At 37.7% G+C, this 26,816-nt stretch overlaps 1 protein-coding gene and 1 pseudogene across 6 annotated transcripts in view; one reads left to right on the top strand and one right to left on the bottom strand.

Moving 5' to 3' along the window:
• IMMP2L (inner mitochondrial membrane peptidase subunit 2) overlaps nt 1-26,816 on the top strand; it is a 906,926-nt gene that overhangs the window by 71,160 nt on the left and 808,950 nt on the right. For 4 of the 6 annotated variants that reach the window (XM_069541018.1, XM_060020737.2, XM_060020738.1 and 1 more), the window contains one exon: nt 12,935-13,038. In XM_069541018.1, coding sequence (XP_069397119.1) covers nt 12,935-13,038 — 104 coding nt within the window. Of the gene's footprint in view, nt 1-12,934; nt 13,039-22,940; nt 24,093-26,816 lie in introns of those variants that run through there. The other 2 variants (XR_011246624.1, XM_069541019.1) reach the window with 2 other exon arrangements.
• Nucleotides 8,764-9,369, bottom strand: LOC132430700 (ras-related protein Rab-9A-like; annotated as a pseudogene).

Below are 26,816 nucleotides of genomic sequence, written 5' to 3'. Positions count from 1 at the left end.
AAAAGTTTGAATAATTTTTGAATTAGATGGATGGTCATTGTAGGGGGTCAAGTATTCAGGGCTATGGGTGATAAGTACCCTTTACCTGGAAAGAATGCTCCACTTCCAACTTAAAGCTTCATACAGACTTGGGTACGGTATAGTCCATTTTATTATGCATACCTTGTAAGACAAGTCTGAGAACTCTAGAAGCCATGCAAACAATAAGACACCTGAATAGCAAGAGAAGGAAGATGACATTTTACACAATTTTATGCATGTTTTTTCAAAAGTATGGCATGTAATAATAATAATTGTTCTGTAATCAGAATATACTTATTTTACATGTACCTCATTGCTTGCTGGCTAGTGCTACAATGTTAGAAAGTTTACAATGAAGTATTATTTCAGTTTCTTCTCTTACTTTAACAGTCCCGCTCTGCCGCACCTCACCCCACCAATCAGTTCTCTGAAATAATGGTTCTTCCAAAGAAGTCTGGGGGCTGCTGTTGGTTCCTGTGGCTGCCACTGGGGACTGTCTTATTGAAAAGCACAAAATACTATTTAAACATTTTAGATTGAATATAGTCAGGGTGGGTAGTGCTCGTTATAGGTCTGAAAAGATTGACAGTACTGCTCCCAAAGATGTGAGGTTAAAACCGGGCTTTATTGGTAGACTATAGGTAGTGAATTGTGGCTGTGGACTTCTTTTGTTTTAATTAAAAAGTGAATGAGAGAATAAATGAATAAGAAATTTGTAGAAAAAATCAAAACCATAATAATATCATTTATTATTTGGCTGTGGCTAAATCTTAAAAGGTGAGAAATCTATCATGTCTCTGTTAAATTCTCTAGGGGAGTTATATTTTCCTAAATCAAGACATATATTTCCCCCAAACTGTCATATGATTTGAACTTAGACACAAGCTGAGAATTTAGGATACCTTGACAATAATATTTGTTCTTAGGAGAAATAAAAATCCGTCAGATTGATCAGAGAGAACGTTAAAGCTCAACTCCTGTGTTATATTTGTTTCAGAAGCAGGTTTGATATCTGCCATTTCAAGGTTTAACATAATTTATTAACATCTGTTGAAATCTGCTGACTTATATTGTCTTTCTTAGAGTGAATGATATAGTACTCAGAGCAAAGCATATAACCTCTTTTTAATGTAACTTAAAGTTTTCCCAAAAAAAAAGATAGAAAAAGAAAATTATAATCTCATCAACCAGAGCTAATTTAAGATTTTTTTTTTACCGTGTACCTTTATTTATATATGTATGTATGTTTTAAAAATGAAACTTAAAAACATAATGGGTATAATGTTTCGGGTTTTTAAAAAATTTTTATTTATTTTTCACTGCGTTGGGTATTTGTTGCTGCACACAGGCTTTCTCTAGTTGCAGCGAGCAAGGGCTACTCTTCTTTGTGGTGCACGGGCTTCTCATTGCAGTGGCTTCTCTTGTTGTGGAGCATGGGCTCTAGGCACACGGGCTTCAGTAGTTGTGGCTTGTGGGCTCCAGAGTGTAGGCTCAGTAGTTGTGGCGCACGGGCTTAGTTGCTCCGCGGCCTGTGGGATCTTCCCAGACCAGGGCTCGAACCTGTATCCCCTGCATTGGCAGGCGTATTCTTAACCACTGCGCCACCAGGGAAGCCCAGGCATCATGGTTTTCTAGAAGATATTTTTCAATAGTTATGCACATTGAAATTTCATCTGGATTACTTCCTAGAGGCAGAACAATTGAGATCCAAAATAGAAGTATGCTTACTTTATTTGCTTAGCTGAAATGAAACAATGCACCAAGAATTTAGTAGTCGGTGGGGGGGGTGGTGGTAAAAATTTCAGCCTGAGGACTTCCAGTTTAGTTCAGGCGTACCTCAGAAGTATTGCAAGCTTGGTTCCAGACCACCGCAATAAAGTGAATAGCACAATAAAGCAAGTCACATGACTTTTTTTGTTGTTGTTCGTTTCCCAGTGCATTTAAAAGTTATGTTTACATTATTCTGTAGTCTATTAAGTGCAATAGCATTATGTCTAAAAATAACAATGAACATATCTTAATTAAACAATACTTTATTGCTAAAAATTGCTAACCAGCTTTTGAGCTTTTAGTGAGTCATAATCTTTTTGCTCGTGTAGGGTTGTGCCTCATTGTTGTTGCTGCTGATTTATCAGGGTTGTGGTTGCTGAAAGTTGGGGTGACTCTAGCAATTTTTTTTTCCCCACAGCATGTATGTTTCTTTATCAATAGTAGAAATAGTAGACAAAAAAAAAAGTTGAAAGTTGAAAGTTGAAATTCCTCCTTGATCCATGGGCTACAGAATGGATGTTGTGTTAGCAGGCATGAAAACAACATTAGTCTTATACATCCATCAGAGTTCTTCGATGACCAAATGCATTGTCAATAAGCAGTAATATTTTGAAAGGAATATTTTTTCTGAGCAGTAAGTCTCCACAGACCTTAAAATATTCAGTAAACCAGGCTTCCCTGGTGGCGCCGTGGTTGAGAGTCTGCCTGCCAATGCAGGGGACACGGGTTCATGCCCTGGTCTGGGAAGATCCCACATGCCACGGAGCGGCTGGGCCCGTGAGCCATGGCCACTGAGCCTGCGCCTCCAGAGCCTGTGCTCCACAACGGGAGAGGCCACAACAGTGAGAGGCCCGCATACCGCAAAAAAAAAAAAAAAAAAAAAAAAATTCAGTAAACCATGTTGTAAAGAGATGTGCTGTAATTCAGACTTTGTTGTTCCATTTACAGAGCACAGGCAGAGTAGATTTAGCATAATTCTTGAAGGCCCTGTGATTTTCAGAATGGTAATTGAGCACTGGCTTCAGCTTAAAGTTACCAGCTGCATTAGCCCCTAACAAGAGACTCACCCTGTCCTTTGAAGTTTTGAAGCCAGGCATGGACTTCTCTCTAGCTATGAAAGTTCTGGATGGCATCTTCTAGTATAAGGCTCTTTCATCTACATTGAAAATCTGTTGTTTAGTGTAGCCACCTTCATAAATTATCTTAGCTAGATCTTCTAGATAATTTGTGCAGCTTCTACATCAGCACTTGCTGCTTCACTTTGCACTTTGATGTTATGGAGATGGCTTCCTTCCTTAAACTTCATGAACCAACCTCCGCTAGCTTCAGACTTTTCTTCTGCAGCTTCTTCACCTCTCTCAGCCTTCACAGAATTGAAGAGAGTTAAGACCTTGCTCTGGATTTGGCTTTGGCTGAAGGGAATGTTGTGGCTTGTTTGATCTTCGCTCTAGACCACTAAAACTTCCTCCATATCAGCAATAAGGCTGTTTCACTTTCTTATCATTTGTGTGTTCACTAGAGTAGCACTTTTACTTTCTATCAATAACTTTTCCTTTGCAGTCACAATTTGGCTAACTGACCTAAGAGGCCTAGCTTTCAGCTTTTCTTGGCTTTCCACGTCCTTTAGTCACTAAGCTTAATCATTTTGAAACAGGCGGAAAGGGGGCAGGGCACAACCTTTAAAAGAATGACATAGCCCGAAGACACGATGTAAACTGATTAGAACCAAATAGGTCCAAGATGGTGGAAGATTTGACTTCCAGTGGACCTTGAATCTCATTATATGCTCATTGTAATACATTAGCATATGCTAAATACACACACCCACCAGCTCCATAACAGTTCTGAGGCTGACCATCAAAGATCAAAAAGTGTGCAGTGGCCCAATCCTGGAAATCTCTGCCCCTTCCCCCAAATAACTGGAATACTTCTCCCACTCATTAGCCTATGAAATTACCTGCCCCTATGAAAACTGACAACCCCATACCCTGGTGCCTCTCTCGCCTTCTGTGATGGCCCACACTCTGTCTATGGAGTGTGTTTCTCTCTAAATAAATCCACTTTTTACCTATCACTTTGTCTCTCACTGAATTGTTTCTGCCATGAGACATCAAGAACCTGAAGTTCAGTAAGTCCTAAGACCAGGTGTGTGATCTCAGTTAAAAGAATGTGGGTTCAAGTCCCAATCTGAGTTTCATGGTTTTAATTTCTAGCTTTTGATTTAAAGTGAGATACCTATAACTCTTCCTTTCACTTGAACACTTATTGTAGGGGTATTGACTGACCTAATTTCAATATTGTTGTGTCTCAGGGAATGGGAAGGCCGGAGTGGGGGGAATGACCAGTCGGTGGAGCAGTCAGAACACACACAACATTTATCGATTAAATTTGCTGTTTTATATGGACACAGTTTGTGGTGCCCCAAAACAATTATAATAACAACATCAAAGATTACTGACCACAGGTCACCATAACAAGTATCATAAATGAAAAATTTGAAATATTGCTAGGATTACCAAAATGTGACACAGAGACACGAAGTGAGTATATATTGTTGGAAAAATAGAGCTGATAGACCCTTGATGCAGGGTTGAAACAAACCTTCAATTTGTAAAAACAAAATATCTGTGAAGCACAATAAAGTGAAGAGCAATAAAAAAAGGTATGCCAGTTTTTGAAAGGAAAAACATTCAGGGCAATAAGCAAAGGCTTAATCTTATCTTGAATCTTATGGAAAGGATGTTGTACTTGATTTTGTTTCCCTTTGTCCTGTTGTTGCTGTAGTCATCATTATCATCTTATTTGTTGACTGGTATCATGCACTGTTAAGAATGTTTCCTGGATCCTCTGATTTAATTCTCATATGAGAACCCTATGAGGTGGGTGGTACTGCAATTCCCCACTTTATAGATGTGGAAATCAGGTTTAGAAACGTTAAATAGTTTGTTTCAGGTAATCTGGCTAGTAAGCAAGTGGAGCCCAGTTTTGAACATAGTTTTCTGTCTTTAGAGCAAGGGCTATCCAAAAGACTTATCTAAGTTGTTTGATTTTTTTTTTTCTTTTCTTTCTTTTTTTCAGTTATACATAAACATGTGTCTATTTTTTTCAAATTCTTTTCCCATTTAGGTTGTTACAGAACATTGTGCAGCGTTCCCTGTGCTATATAGTAGGTCCTTGTTGGTTATCTGTTTTAAATACAACAGTGTGTACAAGTCCAAAAGACTTATCTAAGCTGTTTGATTTTTAATCCTAGTGCTCCACAGTAGAAGCTAAGGAATTGATTGTGTGAGAATGTAAATCACTGAAGTAAAGAAGGGCAGAGCTGCTTTTGGGTTTATTTTCTTCTTTATGGGTAATCCCAATGACTAGCAGTGTTTTCCCCCTTGCTGCTGGAAATCTCTTTGACTGCAAGCAGGAACATCTGACACAGTCACACATTTTGAGATACAGGTAGAAACTCCTAGATTGGACAGGTTGTGGAGGAAAGGGAACCCTCCTACCTTGTTGGTGGGAACGTAAATTGGTGCAGCCACCATGGAAAACAGTATGGAGGTTCCTTAAAAGATTAAAAATAGAGTTGCTGTGTGATCCAGCACTCCCACTGCTGGGCAGATATTTGGAGAAAACTCTAATTTGAAAAGATACATGCACCCCAATGTTTATAGTAGCACTATTTACAATAGCCAAGACATGGAAGCAACCTAAATGTCCATCAACAGATGAATGGATAAAGAAGATGTGAGAGATATATATATATATACACACACACAGACGTGCGTGTGCGTGTGCGCACACATACACACAAAGAAATATTAGTCATAAAAAAAGAATGAAATAATGTCATTTGCAGCAACATGGATGGACCTAGAGATTATCATACTAAGTGAAGTAAGTCAGAAAGAGAAAGACAAATATCATATAATATCACGTATGTGGACTCTAAAATATGATACAAATGAACTTATATACAAAATAGAAACAGACTCACAGACATAGAAAACAAACTTATGGTTACCAAAGGGGAAGGGGCGGGGAGGGATAAATTAGGAGTTTGGGATTAGCAGATACAAACTACTACATGCAAAATAGATAAACAATAAGCTCCTACTGTATAGCACAGGGAACTATATTCAGTAAGAATACATTCAGTTTTATATATATGGAAAATACTCTAAAAAAAATATATAACTGACCCAATTTGCCATATACCAGAAACTAACACAACATTGTAAATCAACTATACTTCAATTGAAACAAAAAAAAAAACTCCTAGATTAAATATTCTCTGAGGTTTCTTACTTCAGAAAACATTGTTATTTTCAGTTGGTTATAATTTTGATGTAATCTCTGGGAATCTAGGATTTAAAATATTAACAACATGACAAGAAAATATGGACTCTTTGGTTACATTGGGTTTCCAAAGTTTATGACTTTTAATTTAGATTTCATGTGTATACCTTTGGTTTGAAAAGATTGCTTTCTCTGTCTGAAGCAAACTGCCCTTCCACAGGGAAAAACAAGTTGTAAAATTTCCAAGAAATAACATGGTTTACTAATTTTTCTAAAATTGCATCATCCAAATGAAGTTTTCTTCATTTCTTATATAAAATTTTCATTTTGAAGTTAGTGCATTATTTTTCTTCTGAAAAGTTGTTTTAGAAAACTCAGGAGTAAAGTGTACTTATTTTTTTAAAAAATTTTAATTGAAGTACAAACAACTATGGTTTTTATAGTGCTATAGGAACAGTTTCCCAATTACAGAAAGTTTCTCTTTATGAAAAGTGTTATTCATATTCATAAGTGTTATTTACATTTATAATTGAATTGTAAAGAAAATTTTATTCTGTTTTGATTAGCATTATCTTATTATGGCTACTAATAAAGCACTGTCCAACTTTATTCCTAATGCTTAAATTGCCTACTTGATGCAACACAAAAAATTTCTTACTGAACTTACTCATCCAGAGTATATTTTCTTGGAAGATGTATACATTGTTTATTTTTTAAAAATTAATTAATTAATTTTTGGCTGCGTTGGGTCTTTGTTGCTGCACGTGGGCTTTCTCTAGTTGCGGCGAGCAGGGGCTACTCTTCATTGTGGTGTGCGGGCTTCTCATTGCAGTGGCTTCTTTGTTGCAGAGCACGGACTCCAGAGCGCAGGCTCAGTAGTTGTGGCGCACGGGCTTAGTTGCTCTGAGGCATGTGGGATCTTCTCAGACCAGGGCTCGAACCCGTGTTCTCTGCATTGGCAGGCAGATTCTTAACCACTGTGCCACCAGGGAAGTCCAAGAGATGTATACATTGTTTAGATAACGTACATTGCTTGGGAAACATCTTAGTTAAATATGCTTTCAAACACCTTTAATCTTTTAAACTTCAAAGCATAGAAATACTATTTTCCAGCCACTGTTCTGGGATTGGGGATACAAAAATGAATAAAGTATGGTTCCTGCAACTGAGAAACTTACAGTGAAAGAGTCATATGTATAGGCTGATACCTGTAATAAGGTTTTAAGAGCTATCCCTGAAGTTTACCTAAATTGCTAAGGGAGCACAGGTGGGGGAATGATTAATTTAGCCTTGTGGAGGAGAGGAAAGGTAAAAGAAAACTATTGTTTCCTTTGTAAAAATCAAACAAGGTCTTCCAGGTGTTGACTAATGATTCTAATATTTTACTTCTTGAAATTAGACGTGCTTCCTTCTGGGTTTTTTTTCCCCTACATAAATCTTTTGTTTACAATGCATTACCTTTTGGTTCTAACAATTAACATTAGAAAAGTTGGTAGATGATTGATTCTGTAAGGGAAAGATGAATGCAAGTGTCAAGATTTGAGTCTATAGGGATTATTCGGTCCCTAACCATGGAGCACCAGGATGTAATTTCCTAATTTCTGCAAGGGAACTTCAAGTTTTGTTGTGTTTTGTTTTAAGGCTTCACAGAGAAGTCACTATCATCTGAGCTGGGCTTTGAAAGATAAACAGAATTTTTCCAAGTAGGGAAAAGGCATTCTGGGAAGAGGGAAAGTCTGGTGATAGGTGACTCGGAGAGAGAAGTTGAGAAGGACTCAGTAGTTTTCTAGTATGGGGGATAAGGTGAGTGGTGATACTGTTAACTAAGGAGGAGAGTATAGAAGTATATTCTGGGGCTAGGATGGAATATGGTCTCTGTTTTGGGCATGTTGATTTGGGGAGTCTTTGGAAATTTCATTAATTGATTTTTAAAAAATTCTTTCCACTAAAATTTATTAACATCCTTACTTGCCCACGTAGCAAGAACACAGACATAAGAAATAATCTATTCTCAAAATACTTATGGACTCTTGGAGAGAGAGAATCCAATAATTATAATATGTGCTTAAAACTGCTATGATAGCAGCAGTCACAGGTTTTGATGGGGAACTTGGGAGTTTTGATCACCTAATGGAGACTGAAGATGGGAATGGGGAGGAGAGATAAGGAGTGATAGGAAAGAATTCCTATGAGATTGACTCATGGAATTCAAGTTTTTTTTTTTTTTCTGGATTTTAATCTTTAATATCTAACATTATTGCTTTAGGACATGTTTTCCCTGAACCAGGAACAGAATGCTAATTATATAAAAATATACACATAGAAAAAGTAGTTCTCCATTTTCCCAGGGAAAAAACAGTAACTTCTAGAACACTCAAGTGTTTTGTTTTAATTATAAAAGTCTTGGTCATCTCATTTATTAGCTCTGTAACATACATATTTAAATTAAACATTATTAGACAACCATTACAACTTATAAATGTAAGGTGCCATTACTGAGTAAATAGAGTCTTCTGTGAGTGGATGTGTCCCTTCTCCCGCTCACTAACAAGGCAGTAATATGGTTAGTTTAATTTTATGAGTACATGATCCATCCCTGCAAACACTAATTCTCGTCTCCACCCTGTGCTTATCTGTGCAAGTGTATGAGCTGGTTAGATCTCACGGGCAACCTCTCTAACTTCAACAGGAAGATGAGCTGGGCTTGGGCTTTCAGTGCAGACTAATTGTGTCTGTCTGAATCAAGTGATCTGACCTATACTCGGTAGCAAGCACTCTTCGAACTGCTTCCTCAAAGGCCGCTGTGACATTCGTGGCATCTTTTGCACTTGTTTCAAAGTAAGGATGATCGCTGTTGTCCCTGCACCAGGCTTGAGCTTCTTCTGCAGACACCTGCCGCTCGCTGATGTCAACCTTGTTACCCAAAATCACAAAAGGAAAGCTTTCGGGCTTTGTCACATCCGCATAATATATGAATTTTTTCTTCCAGTTTCTCAAGTTCTGGAAGCTTTGAGAATCATCAACGCTAAAAGTATGCAGGCAACAGTCAGAACTTCTGTAAAATGGCGTCCTCAGGCTTCTGAATCACTCTTGACCGGCCGTGTCCCAAATCTGTATGGTAACAAAATGTCCATCCACCTCCAAATCTTTATTTAAAAATTCCACACCTATTGTATAGAAGAGCTGGGTATCCAACTTATTAGACACATATCTGTTCATTAGAGAACTCTTTCCAACTCCACCATCTCCAAGGAGAATTACTTTAAAAAGCAGTGATTTTCCTGCCATTTTTAATCTCAACATCTCTGATTTCAGAACCCTTAATTGTTCAGTTCAGATATCATCATTATCCCTAGGGCTGTCGGGAAAGATCCACTTGGGCACGGACCGCAGGAAAAGCCGTTCACCACTGTGCCAGGGTCATTATAGGAGTGCAGGGAGTTTCTCGCGGCCACACGGAGGAAGCCCGGGAGCTCCGGGCCAGCCTGTCCGGGTGCAGAGAGGAAAGAGAGAAGGTCGAGGACCCGGCGCGCAGGAGGCGTCGGCGGCACTGCCCGGGTCCAACTGCAGTGGCTCCCGTCCAGCACCGAGGGAACAACGTGGCGACGGGGCGGGGCCCTTAAGTGTTGTTTTGAAGTATGAGTTAAACAGATTGTGGGAAGAGGGAAAGAGGGGGAAACATTTCAGGCAGGAATTTTGCTTAGATGATGCCTTGGGAGTGTGAGGAACTAACCTGTGTATAGGGAGCACTGCTTGTGGTTTAGTGTTAACTTGTAGGAACTATGTAAGTGGGGATTGGTAGGGTCCTGCAGATCATATGTCTCTTGATTTTTATGTTGAAGACAGTCATGTTGGTTGTGTCAGGAAGCTAGTGAAGGATTTTAAGTAGGGGAATGGCTTGATCAAATTTGATGCCCAGCAACCAGTTAGAATTATGTTCTAGAATTTCAGAAATGCAGTTGGGGGGTAGGGTATAAATTTAACTAGGGGTCACAATAATGGATAAAGTGCTTCCTGTTTAGATGTGGAGACAGGTTAATAAAACTGACATCACAGTATGCGAAGTGTTGTAGTATGCAGTGCTATGTATTGAGTATAGAGGAGGAAGTGATTTGGGACTTCACTTTTAACAGTCATAGGTATATGGGTGGTATTTGCAACTGAGAATATTGATGATCTTTTCTAAGGAAATAATATAAAGCAGAGATGAAAGAACTGATGGTAGAATTCCAGAAGAAAGCAGCTTTCATGGGATAATGGTTAAAGAAGAATCATCTAAAGCTATGATGTTAGCACTGTGGGCTACAACTGATTTGTAGGTTGCAAATCAATAATAGTGGATGGGAAATTAATATGGTTGGCTATAGACAGAATTTTAAAAATATGGATTAAGAGACAAAGAAAATATCAGGGTGTATGAAGTAAAGGTAATTATTATTTTGTGGCATTTTGTTCAGATGTGTGTATTCGTGCATGTGTGTATTGGGTAAAGTGTAAAATATCTTTCTTATTAAGAGTTGTAATCACAAACTTTTGAAAAACAATAAAAGACACTAAGGAAGAGCAGTTGGAAATAATTAAATAACTTTTGTTCTTCACTACTCTGATGGCAAGGAAAAGAAATGGACCCAGAGCAAGTGCAGTAGAAAGGAGATTTTCTCTTTATGTGCAGGTGGTCTCCCCCAGGCCGCCTTTGCCACAGCAATTATGTAGGAAGAGAAATACAAAGAAATAAGGGGAAAGGACTTGCAAGATACAGAACTCAAAGACAGAGAGGGAGAGGAAGAAATAGAGAATATGAATGGGAAATATGGGTGAGAAAGAATAAACCCCTATGGAAGCGTGACTTTCAGCTTAACCCTACTGTGTGATGGCAAAAGCTCCATACCCTAGCACCATGGCCCAACAAAGCCCCTTGGATTTATCCTGCCATATCAGCTCTGTTCCTTATTAGGGATAGAGCCAGAGGAGGAACCTGGGGAAAGCGTACAAAACTACCTCTAATTAAAGTTGTGATTTAGTAATATCAATAATAGAAGTTATTGAGAGCTTAACTATGGGCTAAGAACTATTCTAAGCACTTTAAATGCATGATCTCACCGAATAAGTTAATATTTGTAAAGCCCTTAGAACGATGTCTTGCACGTGGTAAGTACTCGGCAAATATTGGCTATTATTATTATTTAATTATTAATTAGAGAATAGTTACTAAATATCACCATTTTACTAGTAAGGAAATTGGAGTATAATAAAGTTAAGTAACTTAAGATTTTATAGTTATAAAGAAATAGAATCATGCACTTTTGAATTGGAGGTGAGAGACTGACTAGTATAGGTGCATGAAGTTGTATGATGACTGGTGCTTGAAATATGATGGTAGAGAGGAGACAAGATGGGCCATAAGTGAAAGATATTATGAAAAGAAAATCCCTTTAGCTTGGTGACTGGTTGGATATGAAGTAAAAAGATAATTAAGATTTTAAGTTGGTTGACTGGGAAAATGGTAAATAAGGATGTAAGAAAATAAGGAAGAAAATTGTTTTGGTAGGAAATGATGACAAATTCCATTTAATCATGTTGAATTTTATGTCAGATAGTCAAGTGATGATTAGCAGGGAATTCAAAACTAAAGTTAGAGATATTTAGGCATTATCACATAAAGGAGTTGCAGAAGCTGTAGAAGGGTTTGAGACCCCCAAGGATAACCAATATTTTTTGGCCACAAAAAATCTGGGGAGTCAAAAATAAGATCATGATAATAGCCCCCATGCAAAATTTCCACAGCTTTGCCCACATCTGCTTTGTAGAACCTACAGGTAATACCAGGAATCTTTAAAAAAGAGTATGTCACTACTGCTCCAGGGATGGGCTGTTGTCTGGCATGCACTGTTTTCCTCGCTCCTGCCCTGGTTGCTGTGGCTGTGTCTCCTCTTGCGGCCACCATCTGTGAAGGTGGAGCGCCTCAGCTGTGGTTTGGTACCTTTCCCACCACCGCAGAAATTGCTGTTTCCCCTATGACGTTCTCAGAGACCCTGGAGGGTCAATGGTGATAAAGCTTTCCTACTTTTTCTCATTCTTTTGTCCACCCTCAGGTTTCAGACTTGATATCCATTGGCTTTTTCTGCACCCCTGTCCAGGTGACAGGTATGTTGGCTTTATGGCTCCTCAGTCAGTTTTTTATGCCTAGATGATTCCTGACCTTCAGATGAATTCTTACATGAAATGTTTCTCAGTTTTTGCCCCGTCAGTCCTTAGGCACATCTAGACTTGTCTGAATCCTAAGGTGAAGGTTACTTATTAGGCTTAAACTGGAGCCAGGACCCTTGTTGCATGCTCTCTGGAGAAAAGAGAGGTCAGATTGGCAAATTCCCATATTTTCCAAGATTATCCCATCACTCGTTTCTTCTGGTCCCTTTACTTCTTCATATGGGTGTTTTCCTGGTTGATTTGAGATTATTTCTTCTTTTCTCCAGATGGAACGGTAATGTGTACTTACTGTGGAATTAGATCCTATCCGAATATTTTGTTGGGAGGTTTGATTCACTTTTTCCTTTTAATTCCTCTTACAGGTTTCCATGCTCTTTTTTGGAGTTTAGTAAAGATTTGAATATCTAGCACGTTTTCCTTTCAAATAAGTATTGGTAATGTATTTTTTTTTTTCTGGTTCTCTGTGAAGAATCGCAACGAGCCTTTTTGAAAACTCATCATTTGCAGTTATTTTAGAACAGCAATTTGTTGAAAGCTACCATATTAGAAATGTTTTATTGCACTGCACTACAGCTATGAAGTGCAAGGAACCATGAAGAATGAAAAATACAAATGATAGATGTGTCTCTTTCATCTTATTTTTTAGCCTTCTTTGAATCCTGGGGGGAGCCAGTCATCTGATGTGGTGCTTTTGAACCACTGGAAAGTGAGGAATTTTGAAGTACAACGTGGTGACATTGTGTCATTAGTGTGAGTAAATCAGAAACATACCATATTCATATATAAGATTATTTATAATTATCTGATTTAACTAGTAATTCACTGTTTATACCATATTGTCAATTATTAAATTAATAGGTCCATTTAAAATATTGATATAATGCATTTTTCAAAATCAATTTTGAAATGTAACAGTGCTATAAGAAAGGATTTTTCTTTTATACTTAAAATATATCAGTTGACTGACATACCTGGATTTGGTAGAACGTGTTTAATGAAATGTTGATTAGAAATTATTATATTGATGATCTAGAGTACATGAACTTGGTATTTGGGTAATTTTGAAATTCCACATTTTGGAAGCAACTGTTAAGTTACTCTCATGGTTTATTAGCTTGTGTAGCTACAAAATATTTCTAGACGATGATAATTGTGACATGAAATTCAGTGGCATTTATATATATCGGTAATTTAACTGAAAAAAGGAAGTTTGGAAGACTAGTAGACTGGAGGCTTTTGTATGGGACCAAAAGGTGGCACTGTTTCTCTGTTAAAGTATTAAGACTGGTCCAGAACAAAAATTTCATAGTGTAGAAAAGGAATGTCAAAATGTACATAACTGACACAATGATAGTCCTAGTACATGCTTGAGATTTGTTTGTTTATTTTAAAAGTAAATTTACATTGAGAAGACTGCAACATAACTTGCCTAATTTCTGCTGGTTTCAGCTACTTATAAAAATGTTTTAATATGATTCCCTGTTATGCCAGTTAGTGCTTTGGGGTGGCAATTAATGTAGCAATTACTGTTACTTGTTTAGTGATAGTAAAAATCCTCCTGTTTGGTGAAGACTTCCAACTTATAGTTCTGATTCTTGAATTGGAATGATTGTTTTTTGTTGGGTGATAATTTATAATTGGTAAAAGCAAAACGTTATCTACTGGTTCATACTTACCTTTGACTAGTACTTTGTGGAAGTAGATATTTTCTAAATGTGTCTTAGTCAAACCTGTTCTACCAAGATTTGAAAACACATTAAGTAAATCTGGTAAGTAACTAATGAAATAAATTTGAGTGACGTTTTGTATGGCAGCCATCCGAGGATGGGAATTAAATGCTTCTCATGTTCTTGAGTGCTTTCTTTAATATTAACCTACTCTTTGGAGTATACTTTTATTTTGTCATTCAGGGAACTGTTTCTGCAACCTCCTTAACAACCTTTCCATGCTGGGTTAGCCTGTCGTGCACTCATTATTCTTTTGCCTTTGGTTTGACAAGGTTACATCCTCGCTTAGTGGTGGAGAGGATACCCACCCAAGTGAAAGAGGTCACACTATAAGCACACAATAGTGCAGTAACTTTTTTCTCTGAGAAACATACTATCTCTAACCAAGTGAATTTGAATAGGTAGTTGGGAAAAAAAAAAGGCTCCTTAAAATTCAGGGTTGCATGGGTCCATAACAGTACCCTAGCATATCATAGACTATGTAAAAAAGAGAACACTATTCATTTATGTAAATATTAAAGTAATTGATATTTATTATATAAATTAATTTCAGAAATAGTGTATTCAAATTAAGGTTGATATACTGAATTGTAGCTACTTAGGTTGAACTGTATTTTTAATGAGTTAATTGTGCTATATCTCTGTCATGTACAAATAACACAAATTTTCTTTCATAATGCTTGTTACTAGCAGGAACTACTTACATATAAGAATGCTTAGTGATTGGTATCATGTTATTTAATAACAAATAATCATTAAGCAGTAATTGTTGCTTTCTTTTTATGAACCAAAAGTCTTATACTAAAATCTTCTTTAGCATGATGTAATATAGTAAAAGACACTGTTTAAAGTATCTTTTTAGTTTTAGAACAAAAATGCTTTCTAGACACATGTCCTTACATTAGAATATCCTATCTATGTAAGAAATGTGTGACTAATACGGAAATGCATGACTAAATTTTGAATTTATGGCTAAATATAAAATATAATAAATATAATATTGGTATTAATAACACATTTTATTGATATATAAGTAATCTTTGGAAACAAGGTAGTTTGACAGTTTATATTTTAAGTTATCGTCGGACAGCATTTTATGTATTCAGAGTATGTGGAAATGCAGCATTTCTATGATAATATTATATATGCATTTCTGGAAAACGCAGTTCGTAAATTCATACTTAAGTTACTAGGGCTTATGCATGTTTGTAACCAGAGCACTAATGAAAATAACAACAATTCCAATAGCACCATTTAAAAGACATATGAACTTTCTAATAAATAAACACTGCAGTAAATGTCGGATTTTACTTAAAAAAGGTGAAGGTAGCTTGATGGAAGACTATATAAGGAAGGGTTGAGGCTATCTATATTTACAAGGGCCAGGGGCATTATTACCAGAAGTTGCAAGTAGAGGAAAGATTGCAAGCTTTGTACAAAATGTACTGATCCCAGAGATGTATGCTCAGCTCATTGTTTTGTGTTACTTTGTTTTATTTATTTATTTATAACTTTATTTTTTAATGAAAACAAAGATCCCGGTTAACCTTGCTTTAAGCACTTCTAGGAGAAAGGTTGAATGTATAATACTGATTCCTTCTTACTTTGCTGCCTTTAGTGTACTTAGCCTTCAGCTGTTATTATTAATGAGGCAAAACATTAATGATCTGGGAAGAAAATCAGATGTGAACCAGTGCAGCTTCTGCTTTATACTGAAAATTCTTTCTCCATTCTTTCTCACCAGTTGCCTATGAGCTAATTCATGTTACAGGAACACAGGATGTAGCAGAGCAGACTTCTATCGTAAGAAATTTCATTCAGAGCTTATTGACCAAGGCCTGTTTCCTAAACCAACGAAGGTCTGGGTGGGGGAAGTGTGCATATTGGAATACGCTTCTTTGCATCTCTTCCTTTTCCTGTCACTTTCTTTCTGTTGGTAGCAGTGGGGCTACTGTTTAAGCACATTATTCAGTAATGTTAAATCAAACGGTGTATTTGTTTGATAACGTTACTGGTCGCACAAAACATTATTTGCTGTCATCAAGTCCTCAGTGTTAGAGTGTAAGTAGGTGACATCATACTGTCTTAGTGGATTTGCAAACTAATAGTGGTGATTAAGGTGGATTTTCTATACCTTGGAATCGACTTTTCATTAACCTGTGTGATGGCCTTACTGCCATAGACTTAGCATAAGTAGCACTATTTTATAATGATATATCAATTACCATCCATTGGGACAGAGGTTCCTTCATAATAAAGTTTCAAATAATCACATTTAAAAGTGTTTTAACTTTTCACTTTGAAATGACTTAAAGAAAGGTTGTAAAAATAGTATAGAGTTTTCCCATATACCCCTAATTTTTTTTCTGTTTTATTAAGGTAAAATTGACAAAATTGTAATATATTTAAAGTGTACACTGGGATGAATTGATATATGTATACATTGTGAAAGAATTCCCTCCATCAAGTTAATTAACATGTCCATCACCTATTTACGGTGAGAACATTTACTCTCTTAGCCAAGTTCATTATATAATACAGTGTTATTAACTATCATCACCATGTTATACATTAGCTCCTCAGACCTTACTCATCTTATATCCCCCTAATTTTAACATTATGCACAACCACAGGACAATTATGGAGACCAGGAAATTGACATTGATATAATACTATTAACTACTCTACAGACCTTGTTTGAATTTCACTGGTTTTCCCACTAATATCCTCTTTCTATACCAAGATCCTACCCAGAATCCTATATTTCATTTTTATTTTTCGTGTCTCTCTAGTCTCTTTTAATCTGTGACAGTTCCTTGGTCACTCTTTATCTTTTTGACCTTGACACTTTTGGAGGGTCTGGCCAGTTGTTTTGTAGAATGATCCTTTTCAGTGTTGGAGGGTCAGTCTGTCTCTGGTGAGGAAGCATTGCTGTTGATGGCAGTTGCCGGGGAAGCTGCAGCAGTGGCAACTGCTGGGGAGATGGATGAGACAGGGTCAGAGGAGAAGGAAGTTTTCAGGCACAGCTCTCTTCATTTCTTAGGACCACATACCTAGGTCATGACTAAGAGGTTCCATGGCTTCTAAAAGTCCACACAGTGAAGTTTATAGATGATAGGAAGCCAGGAGGTAGAGCTGTGAAGGTGGGGGAAAAGGCTATAGTTTGTAGTAGGGGTAGAAGGGAAGGAAATAAGGCTAGGGCACAGAATATTCTATATTGAGCCAGCATTCAGTTTTAGAGTAGAAGGTTAGGGTGAGGGAATTCTCATTTAATGAGCACCCCTGTATGTCAGGCCTTGCATTAAGTGCTTTGTGTATGCCATTTTAATTCTCATAACAGTATCTGGAGATAGTTATTATTTTATTTTTGTGGGTGGTAGACATATTTACTTTTTAATTTATTGTTTATTTAGGTAACTGGTTTATAACATATGTTTCATATGTACAACATTATATTGCTACTTCTGTATACACTAAATCTTGTGGACATAGTTATTTTTACTGTGATGAAACTGAGATTTGGCAGGTAAATGGCAAGTAATTGGCAGAGCTAGAATTTGAATCCAGGTCCATTTGACTCTAAATCTCTATTGCCTGATATAGTAGGCATATGTGGCTATTGTGCACTTGAAGTGTGGCTACTGCCGCTTGTTAAAATGTTAATATTTTGGATATAGTCAGTCAAATAAAATATATTATTATAGTCAATTTCACCTGTTTCTTTTTCCTTTTCTAATGTGGCTTGTAGAAAATTTGAAATTACCTATGTGATACACATTACGTTTCAGTTGGACAAATTCTGTGTCTAAACCTTTTTCCATTGTACACTGCTGCTTTCCTGGAGTGTTTCTAAGGTGAACTAAGATGAGATCCTAAAGTCTGAGGTGGAAAAATACTGATGTATCTCCTATGAAGCAAAGCAGACTCCCAAAGACAGGAAAACACTGTGTTGGTGAGAGTGTTGGGATGATCAAGTCCAAAGGGAAAGGGAAAAAGACATGCAATCTACAAAGAGAAAAAAAAGTAACCACAATATTTTTTTTCTTGTAGCACTGAAGTCCCTTTATTTTAAAAAAATCATTTATTTATTTATTCTTTACTGGAGTATAGTTGATTTACAATATTGTCTTAGTTTCAGGTACACAGCACAGTGATTCAGATTATTTTCCACTACAGGTTACTGAATATTGAACAAGATACTGAATATTGTTCCCTGTGCTATATAGTAAATCCTTGTTGCTTACCTATTTTATGTATACAGTTTGTATCTATTAATCCCATACTCCTAATTTATTCCTTTCCACCTCCTTTTCCCCTTTAGTAACCATAAGTTTGTTTTCTATGTCTGTGAATCTGTTTCTGTTTTGCATATATTCATTTGTATTATTTTTTAGATTCCACATGTAAGTGATATCATATAATATTTGTCTTTCTCTGACAACTTCACTCAGTATGATATTTTCTAGGTCCATCCATGTTGCTGCAAATGGCAATATTTCATTCTTTTTTTATGGCTGAGTAATATTCCATTGTGTGTATGTGTATGTTTGTGTGTGTGTGTGTGTGTGTGTGTGTGTGTGTGTGTGTGTATCTTTCTACTCACATCTTCTTACGTATATCTCACCAGTTGTCTCTTGATGGGCATTTGGATTGCTTCCATGTCTTGGCTATTGTAAATAGTGCTGCTATGAACATTGGGGTGCATGTATCTTTTTGAATTAGAGTTTTTGTCTTTTCCGGATATATGCCCAGGAGTGGGATTGTTGAATCATATGGTAGCTCTATTTTTAGTTCTTTAAGGAGCCTCCATATTGTTCTCCATAGTGAGTACACCAATTTACATTCCCACCCACAGTGTAGGAGGGTTCCCTTTTCTCCACACCCTCTCCAGCATTTATTGTTTGTAGACTTTTTGTTGATAACCATTTTGATTGGTATGAGGTGATACCTCATTGTAGTTTTGATTTGCATTTCTCTAATAATTAGTGATGTTGAGCATCTTTTCATGTGCCTCACGACAGTTTTTAATATTTACTGACTTTATCATTTTCCAGTCACTGAGCTTAGTTCTACATTCATTTTTATTTAATCCTCATTAAAATAAACCCCAGTAAAGTAGGTACTGTTGTTATTCCTATTTTATAGATGAGAACACTGAGGTACAGAGAGGTAAACTAACTTGCTTGTGAACGTACAGCTGGCTGGTAAATGGAAGAGCGAAGGTTTGAAGGGCTTCCCATCAAATCCAGTGTTCCTTACTGTCAAACTATAAGCCTCTGTATACTGTGGTGATGGTTTGGTTGAGGATACTTACTCATTCTTAGCAAAGAAGTCATGCAGACCCTTGTATCTCTGCATCTATCAGATTATCCCCATTTCTGTAATGAAATTTCTGATACAGTGGTTCCTGAAATGTCTCTTTATTAGTAGCAATAATACTTTATTACGAACATACAGTCTGCATACAGTTTTGACAGCTGGTTTGCAACACGCTAGACTAATTGCCATTTTCTGACTGTGATGGCTACGTCTGTAGCAGTAAATATGAGCAAAGAGTTATGAAGAATTGAGCCAGGGAAATAGATGAAATAGAATAGAGCCCTTGGGGGCGGGGGAAAGGTGCTAGTTCCTTTGTGTCTTGAGTGCTTATAAATCTTTAAAGGTCCCTTGACCCACCAAGGGAAATTAATTGCAGTCTGCTAAAATACGAAATTCATGTTTTGAAACAAATGCCCAGGGCAATGATAATAATGAATAATGACCTATAATTGTATTAAAAGCCAGTTAATCTGTTGAGCTGGGAGAACATAATTGTGATTAGTAGTGTGATACTAGTCTATCTATACTTATTCCTAGTTTTTTTTTTGGTTTAGAGCCAAATTTGTTTTTTGTTTGTTTGTAGTTAATATCGTACATTTCAGGAGCACAAATTTAGAAATAACATGACTTTCAAAGAAAGGTTCTATAGGTAGGAAGAAGTGCCTAGGTTTTTGTTTTTTGTCTTTAACTGATAGTAAAAATGCTGGAGAGTGAAATCCTGGGCTGCAATTTGTTTTGATGAGAGATTTAGTTTTTGGCACTTTAAATTACACATAATAATTTGCATTCGTTACAAAGTATATTTACAAATAATACTTAAAAAATGAGATAGTGTAAGTATTGTTGCTATTGTCTGATATAGATTAAACTGATTTTATAAATACTCCTCAGAGGCATACAGAAAGTTGGTGCCCTTAAGGTAGTCCTTAAAAGCAATTTCCTTTCTTGAGTAGGATAAACTGCCTTCACAATTTTTATACATTTAATTATACAATAAAACATTTTCTTAGTTCAGGCTCAAATTATAGCACAGAAATGTTTCAGTGATGATAAATTTCAATTTTGAATTACTGAGATTTTATGGCAATGTAACTATAGGAGATATCCATAGCTTCTGCTCAGCCCATTTCATAAATCTTATATGCTTTGAGAGATGACTAGAAGTTGTCAAAGAACAAAGTTATACATGCAGCATTCTTTGAAATAGTGGGTACTTACGTAACTTATTGTGAAAAAAATCCAGTCTCTGTGAACACTATTACCCTATTTAAAAAAAAAGTGCAAGACAGCATTTACAATGAAGGTGCTCCCAAATGCTCCCAAATACACCTTTTATGTTATACATAAGGAGTCAGGTTGAACTATTAAGGAGAAACATTTGAATATAAGTTGAAATAATAATTCTAACAGAGAAATAATTGAAAAATTTAAGAAGTAAATGGTTTAGCTTTCAAGCAGAAGATAAAACACAGAAAAGTAAACTATCCCATAGGTATGTCAACCTGTGTTTAATACTTTTGGAACCAGTAAGATATGGATGCATACATAAAGCGAAGCCCTTAAGATCACCAACATCTGATCTCCACTTTCAGGTATGATAGATTAGTTTATTTCAAGCTAAGGCCCATACTGAAAAAATGAGAAAGCTATATTAAAAAGAGTATCTACAGGCATTGTAGTACTACCAAAGGGCAAAGATCCCAGAGTGAAGAGAAACACACTGAGGTGATCCCTGTATTCAGTGCCACTTTTCACCTTGGGTTATTTGTCACTTAATGACAGTACGGGCTGTGAGGCTGAGAAGCCAAGCAGCGGCAGCTAAGATGGGGGATGCTGGGTGTAATTTTTGGCAGTTTCACATTGCTAAGAGGTCACAAATTAGAATTCAGGGAGGAAGATGCAGGACCCTGGTAAAACACTCTAAACTTTTAATTGGGACCCCTGAAGGGCTACATCCTAGGAGTTACAGAGAACTAGAAATAGACTATTAAGTTACAAAAATTGAAATGCAGCCTCTGATAAACTCAATTGATTTTAAGGTGATCTTCCTTTACTTTAACTCTCTGTCATTGCCAGAAACAAGAGACATCATGCAGAATCTCTGTAAGTTTTAAACACAGTACATGACATTCTATAAAAATAAACCATGCCTATCGCAAGCCAGGACCAAGATTAAAAAAATATAAAACAACAATCATTAGAAACATTCTCATAGTGTTCTAGCTTTTGGTATTATCAGACGTGGGCTATAAACTAATTATAGTCAATATATTAAAAAATTGATGAAAAGATGGATTTCATTAGAGAATCAGAATCTAGAAAAAGAATTGAAAGGAATTCTAGAAATGAAAACTAGTATAACTGAAGTGAAGGACTCAATAGATGAGTTTAACAGCAAATTAGACACAGCTGTGGGGAGGATCGTGAACTGGTTGATAGGTCAGTTAGAAAATATGTAGGCCATGGGTGAGGGGAATAGCCTGAATAAATAAAGGCTAAGAATTTTGTAGAACTCATGAAAGATATCAACCTAAAGAATCAAGAAGTACTACAAATCCTATCAGGATAAATACAGTGAAAAACCACAATTAGGGCACAGGGTAGGTAGTCAAATCACTGAAAACCAAAAAAAAGAGAAACCTCTTAAAAGGAAAAGAAAGATATTACCTTCAAAGAAGCAAAAATAATAGCCGACTTTTCAATTGGGGGGATACAGGAGAGAACTGAATGACATCTTTAAAGTGCTAAAGGAAAAAAAAAAATCCCAACCTAGAATTTTGTACCTGTTGGAACTATTCTGCAAAAATGAAAGAGAAATATACTCTTTTTCAAACAAACCCTCAGTACATGCTCCATTGTCTATAGGACTTTACTTACAAAACAAAGTATTAAGAATTTCAAGATAGCACCTGAAGAGCATTAATTAAGCCCCAAGTGTGGGGCTTTTCTGAGTCCAGGCCCATGGGTGATTGCACTGGTTATGTCCCTACTGAAGCTGGCCCTGTGATTGGACCTAAGCAGGGCCAATCTGAGCCATTCCTGGAAATGGACGTATAAATGTTAGGGGTGAAAATTTGCATTTTTGTTAGAGTTGTTAAGTTTGAACAATAGGATCTGTTAAAAAAAATGTAAATCTTTAAGGTTATGTTAGTAAAACAGGTGCTAAGTGTAGTAGGCAGAATTTTGGTCCTCAAGATTCCACGCCGTAATGCCCAGGACAGTGAATATGATGAGATATTGTACCTTGTACTGACAAAGGGACTTTGTGGTTGTAATTAAGGTTGACCTTCAGTTGTCAGTGAGGAGGCTAGCCTGGGTTATCCAGGTGGGCCCAATGTAATCTCAGGAGTCCTTAAAAGCAGAGGCAGAGGAGGAAGTTAGGAAGATGCCATGGAACAAGTCAGAACGATCCAGAGCGGGAGAAAGATTTGATGTGCTTTTGCTGGCTTTGGAGATTTAGGGGCCGTGAGCAGAGGAAAGCAAGCTGCCTCTAGAAACTAAGAATGACCTTTAGCCAAAGGCCAGCAAAGAAATGAGGACCTCAGTCCCACACAGAATTGAATTTTGCCAACAACCTAATGATCCTGGAAATGAACTCTCCCCTAGTCTCTAGATAAGGGCCCAGACCAGCCGGCAGCTTGATTTTGGCCTTCTGAGACGCTAAGCAGAGTACCCAGCCGAACCTGCCAGACTTCAGTCCTGGAGAACGGTGAGATTATAAATGGCTGTTGTTTTAATTTTAAACCCCTTTGTTTGTTTTAATTTGTTAGAGTGGCAATAGAAAATTGTGTTAAGCAATGAAAAGATACAAACGGTTGTACTACTACTGTTAGAATGTATAAGGAGATGAACTTTTACAGTAGATTCTTATTAAGCATTTGAAAAACACTTTTATTAAGTTACTTGCCTAACTAATTAAAAGTTATAATTTTCTTTTACATAAAACAAATTTGTAAACCTCTACCTGCCAGTTCCTTGGTGCAAGAATATAGGAGTAGGCTTCAGGAAATCTTACTACTTTCAGCTGTTATCACTTATTAACTGGCTGAGTGACCTGGGAGAGGTTTTCTTAACTATGCTTAGGGTCAAGTCTTAGCACCTGCAAAGTAAGAGGTATAGACTAGTTGATTTCTAAGGTCTCTTCCATTTAAAAAATTCCATGAAAATAGTTTTAGAATCCAGATGGAATTGTTAGAGAGCTGGACATAAGAATCAAACCCTCAGAATATTGAAAAAATATTGTTCCATACTTTTGAAGCTGGAGTCAAATTTGATTTTTGTAAAGAAGAGAAGCCATGTTGGTACATTAAACAGAAATTTTAGAATAGATAAGGAGACTTTGAACACCAGAGCTTTTCTAGTCAAAGGGATCAGATGAATAGTGCTTATTAAGGTTGAAATTATTGAAAATCAAAAAATTAAAAGTTGGCAGGTATTTTACAAGAGGATGAGCACAAAATCCTTTCCTTTCTGTTTAAAATTATTCAAAATAAGAAAGCTATAGAAATCTTATTTATCTCTTGTCGTTTATTCTGGGAGTTGAGTTTTTGGCTCTAATGGTTGATCTTGTTCTGGTTATCTCCATCTCTTTTGTCAACTTCAGATGCATTTCCCACCAGTCAACACTATGCACTTGTTCTTAGAAAAGAAATGATCCTAGATCCCATATTCTGTTTCATAGCTTAGGTCTCGGAAATGTGGAAGAAATCTCAAAATGAAACTTAAATATCACCTTATTTGATCTAAGGTCAGTAGCTACCTTCCCACTTTTTTTTTTTTTCCCTTTTACAAAAAAAAAAAGGCACTGTTTTGGAGAGGGGGTGGCAGTTCTTGGGAAATGTGTCTGTGGCTGATAAGAAAAGGAAAGGGCTTAAAGCGATAGCCACCAAACTTTATCAGTGTTTTGGAGTTAAGGAAAACATTCTTTCCAAGAAGAACAGGAATACTTTTTTTTTTCTTTTTGGTAATTGTTTATTTACATTAATGAGATGCCTCAATGACCCATTATTATGAAAGGTAACTCTGCATAATCTAGTGACAGGTTTACTCACATTCGGAGGTCACATTGATATTTACTGAAGGCACAATAAGTATAGGTTGCACTTTATTAAAAATTGTATAGCTCTTGAAATTGCTGACAGAGAGGCTGACTCAGTTTGATTTGGCTACGGATATGATAATTGTAATACGGCTCACTGTGGTTTTTAGAGGTCATAAGTTACATTGCAAAGATTTGTGTATTTGGATTGCGGGAAAGTTACCGTGGAGTACTAAGACAATACAATAGGAAATACTTAAGTGTGAGTAGTATGTCTCACATAAATTGTACCATAGAATTAAATATGAATCATTAAAATATTCCAGGTTTATTAAAAATTTATTATTCTAAAGTATATTTAAAGAGCAGTAAGAACTTGAAGAAATAATAGGAAAGCTTTGCTAACAGTGACAGTGTGTTGAGTTGAAAGAAGGTAAATAATTTATTAACAAAAGGCATACAAAAAGATTTGTAGTAAATCAAGGGGGGAAATCAGTTAATAAAGAGGCCAGGGAGACCTTCAAGATGGCGGAAGAGTAAGACGTGGAGATCACCTTCCTCCCCACAAATACATCAGAAATACATCTACATGTGGAACAGCTCCTACAGAACACCTACTGAATGCTGGCAGAAGACCTCAGACCTCCCAAAAGGCAAGAAACTCCCCACGTACCTGGGTAGGGAAAAGAAAAGAGAAAAAACAGAGACAAAAGAATAGGGACGGGACCTGCACCTCTGGGAGGGAGCTGTGAAGGAGGAAAGGTTTCCACACAATAGGAAGCCCCTTCGCGGGCAGAGACTGCGGGTGGCGGAGGGGGAACTTCGGAGCCGCGGAGGAGAGCGCAGCAACATGGGTGCGGAAGGCAAAGTGGAGAGATTCCCGCACAGAGGATCAGTGCCGACCGGCACTCACCAGCCCGAGAGGCCTGTCTGCTCACCCGTCGGGGCGGGCAGGGCTGGGAGCTGAGGCTTGGGCTTCAGAGGTCGGATCCCAGGTAGAGGACTGGGGTTGGCGGCGTGAACACAGCCTGAAGGGGCTAGTGCGCCACAGCTAGCCGGGAGGGAGTCTGGGAAAAGTCTGGACCTAAGAGGCAAGAGACCATTGTTTCTGGGTGCGCGAGGAGAGGGAATTCAGAGCACCACCTAAACGAGCTCCAGAAACGGGTGCGAGCTGCGGCTATCAGCGTGGACCGCAGAGACAGGCATGAGACGCTAAGGCTGCTGCTGCTGCCACCAAGAAGCCTGTGTGTGAGCACAGGTCACTATCCACACCTCCCCTCCTGGGAGCCTGTGTAGCCTGCCACTGCCAGGGTCCTGCGATCCAGGGACAACTTCCCCGGGAGAACGCACGGCGCGCCTCAGGCTGGTGCAACGTCACGCAGGCCTCTGCCGCCGCAGGCTCACCCCGCATCCATACCCCTCCCTCCCCCCAGCCTGAGTGAGCCAGAGCCCCGAACCAGCTGCTCCTTTAACCCCGTCCTGTCTGAGCGAAGAACAGACGCCCTCAGGCGACCTATACGCAGAGGCGGGTCCAAATCCAAAGCTGAACCCCAGGAGCTGTGCGAACAAAGAAGAGAAAGGGAAATCTCTCCCAGCAGCCTCAGGAGCAGCAGATTAAATCTCCACCATCAACTTGATGTACCCTGCATCTGTGGAATACCTGAAGAGACAATGAATTGTGTGAAATTGAAGTGGTGGACTTTGGGAGCAAAGATATATATAGTTCCATTGTTTCTTTTTGTGAGTGTGTATGTCTATGCTGCTTTGTGTGATTTTGTCTATATAGCTTTGATTTTACAATTTGTCCTAGGGTTCTGTCTTTTTTTCTTTTTTTGTATAGTTTTTAGCGCTTGTTATAATTGGTGGATTTGTTTTTTGGTTTGGTTGCTCTCTTCTTTCTTTTTAAATTACTTAACATTTTAAAATTTTTAATATTTTTAATTTTAATAACTTTTATTTTTTTCGTTCTTTGTTTTTTTCTCACTTTTCTTCTGAGCTGTGTGGCTGACAGGGTCTTGGTGGTCTGGCCGGGCATCAGGCCTGTGCCTCTGAGGTGGGAGAGCCAAGTTCAGGACATTGGTCCACCAGAGACCTCCCAGCTCCACGTAATATCAAACGGCGAAAATCTCCCACAGATCTCCATCTCAACACCAGCACCCAGCTTCACTCAATGACCAGCAAGCTACAGTGCTGGACACCCTATGGCAAACAACTAGCAAGACTGGAACACAGCCCCATCCATTAGCACAGAGGCTGCCTAAAATCATAATAAGGCCACAGACACCCCAACACACACCACCAGACGTGGACCTGCCCACCAGAAAGACAAGATCCAGACTCATCCACCAGAACACAGGCACCAGTTCCCTCCACCAGGAAGCCTACACAACTCACTGAACCAACCTTAGCTACTGGAGACAGACAACAAAAACAATGGGAACTAT

Source organism: Delphinus delphis, chromosome 9, assembly GCF_949987515.2.
Source record: "Delphinus delphis chromosome 9, mDelDel1.2, whole genome shotgun sequence".
Classification (NCBI taxonomy): Eukaryota; Metazoa; Chordata; class Mammalia; order Artiodactyla; family Delphinidae; genus Delphinus; species Delphinus delphis.
The sequence above is the reverse complement of the archived record's forward strand: the minus strand, read 5'-3'. Positions and strand labels throughout refer to the sequence as shown.